Consider the following 3,750-nt stretch of genomic DNA (forward strand, 5'->3'; position numbering starts at 1 on the left):
GCAGGAAGGGGCTGTGGTGATCTAAGAGGAGTGCCAGCGCCAGCAGAGTCGACCAACGAGACAGGTGGCCTCTGGCAAAGTAGCAGCTTGCTACCTTGGCCAGCTTGCTTGGTGCCTGAGACAGAGGCCAGGGCAGAGAGACGGAGTGATTTTCCTCATCCTTTACCCAGAAATCGGTCTTTCTGCCCGTACTTTACTACAACCTTTAACATTTGCTTACTTTGAAAGGTATTGAAAAATATCTGAAAACGTTGCGAAAGAGATCGTCGTCTTAAAGACTGAACCTGATGACAGGCAGTGCCCTGGAAGAACAATCACTACTCAAGGAATTCATGTCATTAAGTTACTTGTGGCCAGTGAGTCCTCTAATGCCTGGTTATTCTATGTAGTATTGGTATTTTTTCGTTTCAAAAAAAATGTTTTGCAATGTAGCATTTTTCTTCTGACCTATCCAGATGATGTTTTTTGTTTGTTTGTTTGTTTTTTTTTCCTTAAACACTTTGCCTGTGCTTATAGGAGTGTTTTATTAGTCCAGGATCTACCTCTGAACTTAATAGTCACTTCAGTTTAATTTTGTTTTTCTCTTCCTTTCAGAGAGACGCATTTATTAGCATTTATGAGCTATTCACCAGTATCTGTACAAAGTGCACAAATGACTAATGAAAAGTGTTAGCCTAATTAGGAATGGGTGTGGGAGATGTTAATTGGAATTGACTTATTCCAGAGTTATTTCAATGTTAATTCCCAGGACTAGGGATCTGGCCTGGAAAAGCAAGAACTTCTGAATGTTAGAAAGTCTTAGAAAGTCTTTTTTTTTTTTTTTTTAAGTAGAATCAAGGATTAAGAGGAAGAAAGAAAGATTATGCATTGTAATGGAGTTAAAGTCTGGCATTTTAAGGCATCCCATGTGTTGGGGGTGGTACATACTTCTTTAGTAAATTTAATAGGTGTCCATTCATAAAGCATAACTTATTTTCCTTCAGTGAATCAGAGTGATGGTTGAAATATTGCACAAGGGCACTTCATGTGATGCATGCCACACTTTGGATTCTGCATGGGAGAGATAATCATAAAACAAAGTAACTAAGTGCTCTGAAGCAGCGTGCTTTGGAATTCAGCAAGGTAATTTTCAGGTAGTTAAGGAGCTTTCTTTTCAATGACAATTGTAAATGCCATTCCTCTTAGTTAAACCAAATAAAATGTCAGATTCTAAAGAAGACGAATGGGCACAAACCAGATAAGAAACAGCCCTTTTTCTTCTTTTTCCTTATTTTTTTCCCCCATTAATCTAAGTATGGGTTATCCAGGTTCTTTTCTCTTTCTTGAGCTAGAAAGTAAAATATACTTCAAATGCATACAGATCAGTGATGCATGGAATTCTACTGTTGAACACTATTCAATGCAAATATTCTTAGGAGAGGTAAATAAGGCTTTTATTAGGCTTTTATATCGTAGTATAAATAAGCTTAATAGATACTTTTCTGAGACAAGTTAAAGTTAAATTTGCTTTTATATTTGCAGAGTATTTGAATCTTGACTCTGCATAAGGAGACCGTGGTTCGAGCTTCTGTATTTCTTAGCAGTTAGGAGAAATTTACTGAACCTCTTTGAGGCATAATTTTTCAATGTGTGGGTTGACCAAAGATACTAAAAACCCCTGTTGCTCTAATATTTCAAGTTAGTGGCCTCAGAAGATGTTAAATGTTAATTCCTGAAATATTATTTTAGATGAAAATTAATAACCGCAACTCAGGACATGTCCTTTACAACAACAACAAAACTGTATGTTGACTTGGGCAAAAACAGAAAATAATGCTTGCTACAAGACCGACTCATCAGAAAATATATGCAGAAACTTAGTTCCAGCCAACACTTCTATTTAAAGTCTCACTCAAAGTGTTGTATTTGCCTCTTAAAAGAAGATCCTCTAAGGAAGGCTTTTAAGCTTGTATTCCCTTTAAGGAAATCCATGGGCATGAACACCAAGGGTAATATCCATACCCCTTAATTCCAGTGACAAGCACAAGACATGAGAACGCCAGGCATATCACAGAAAAAGGCAGGCTGAGTGCTTTGCCAATGGATCTACAATTTAATTAAGCTAAATTAATAGATATCAGAAATTACATGGATTGATTCAAATAGAAAAAGAGTAAAAGGTTCAACTGATTGTCGGTGCTGCTGAATGCAGTTAGTATTTGGAGAAATCCATTCTAACGTGCTTGTGAGGCAAAGGACAAACCACTGATTCTCCTGATAACTTCGTGGAAGTGAAGAGGAAGCTTATGCAATTCCATTTGGTAGGGCAAGGACTCACCATCCACATGGACCATAAGGCGGAGGCTATTTGGGAATATGATGACATATAACTTCAAAGATCAAATCACAGAGAATTTCTGGGGAATTAAATTGAGTAGATTCTTCCTAAGTGTATCAGAGTGATTGAAGCACAATTATGTGAAGACGTGATAAATGAGACTTAAGCAATAACCTAGAGAGGCCTTCTTGCATAAAATGACAAGCGCGGAGGAGGGACATCTGGACGGTGACACACCCAGGTCTCAGAGTATATATAACATGGAGTCCCGACCATGGCATTGAAACTCAGAGCATCTTCTGACGCTCACTCAGCTGAACTCCCATCTCCTGCCAACATGACCTACAGCTGCTATTCTGGAAACGTCGCCTCCCAGTCCCTTGGGGGCTACCTGCGCTACCCAAGCTCCTCCTGTGGCTCTTCTTCCCCCAGCAACCTGGTCTACCGCACTGACCTCTGCTCTCCCAGCACCTGCCAGCTGGGCTCCTCCCTCTACAGCGGCTGTCAAGAGACCTCCTGTGAGCCCACCAGCTGCCAGACGTCCTGCGTGGTGTCCAGCCCCTGCCAGACGTCCTGCTCCCGCCCGAGGACCTCCACGTTCTGCGGTCCCTTCCAGACGACTTATTCTGGGTCTGTGGGCTGTGGGTCTAGAAGCTTCTACTCTCTGGGCTGTGGATCCAGTGGCTTCAAACCCCTGGGTTATGGAGTCTGTGGTTTCCCTTCCCTGAGCTATGGATCCAGTTTCTGCCGCCCAACCTACCTCTCCTCCAGGAGCTGTCAGTCATCATGTTACAGGCCAACCTATAGATCGGCCTTCTGTAGATCAACTTATTGAGCTTCCAGACACTTTGAGCAAAATACTTCAGTCTCTTTTTAGAGCTGCTCTCAAAGGGTTTCAGTAATGTTAGCTAACCCCTCTCACCCCTCGCTCTTCACCCTTTCTCCAGCATCGAGTACTGGCTGACTGTCTAGTTCTTTCAGACGGTGAAATTAATGAATGACCAAAATATTAAGTGCAGGTGTGTAATTTTGAAACAATTGACTCAGAATTACATAAATTCTTCTTGCAGGAAGTCAGTTCTGTTTGACCTAATAAACTCATTCATTCTTGCATCTGATACGTTCTCATTGTTCCTTATTGATTTTCAAAATTTGATTTGTGATCTATCTTTGGGGCTCCAGAGCTTCAGAACACCCAGGAAATGGTTTTGGATTTCCCTAGGAAAAGGCAGCAGGTGTATGGTGAAATTTGGGGGGCACTCCACTGCCTAAGACCTAATAAGTGTGTATGTCTTCCACCATCAAAGCTGGAAAGGATTTTTATTTTTGAGTGTATGCCCATATAAAGCCAATATTCTCATCATGTTTTTAGTGAAGACACCTTCTTCTGCCAATTATAGTTGGTTTTGAGTTTACATTTTCAAAGCAGTATT

General features: G+C 40.9%; 1 protein-coding gene across 1 annotated transcript; it reads left to right on the forward strand.

Moving 5' to 3' along the window:
• Positions 1-2,578: 2,578 nt before the first annotated feature.
• On the forward strand, positions 2,579-3,379 carry LOC132682797 (keratin-associated protein 13-2-like). Its single transcript, XM_060637981.1, has one exon. The coding sequence runs from the start codon at positions 2,592-2,594 to the stop codon at positions 3,150-3,152; it is 561 nt and encodes a 186-aa protein (XP_060493964.1). The 5' UTR covers positions 2,579-2,591; the 3' UTR covers positions 3,153-3,379.
• The last annotated feature ends 371 nt before the right edge of the window (positions 3,380-3,750 follow it).

The sequence above is a fragment of the Panthera onca genome, chromosome C2 (assembly GCF_046562875.1).
Source record: "Panthera onca isolate mPanOnc1 chromosome C2, mPanOnc1 haplotype 2, whole genome shotgun sequence".
Lineage (NCBI taxonomy): Eukaryota > Metazoa > Chordata > Mammalia > Carnivora > Felidae > Panthera > Panthera onca.

What these genes read in the sequence shown, in the direction of transcription:
- LOC132682797 (XM_060637981.1), top strand. Translation starts at nt 2,592, where the DNA reads ATGGCATTGAAACTCAGAGCATCTTCTGACGCTCACTCAGCTGAACTC.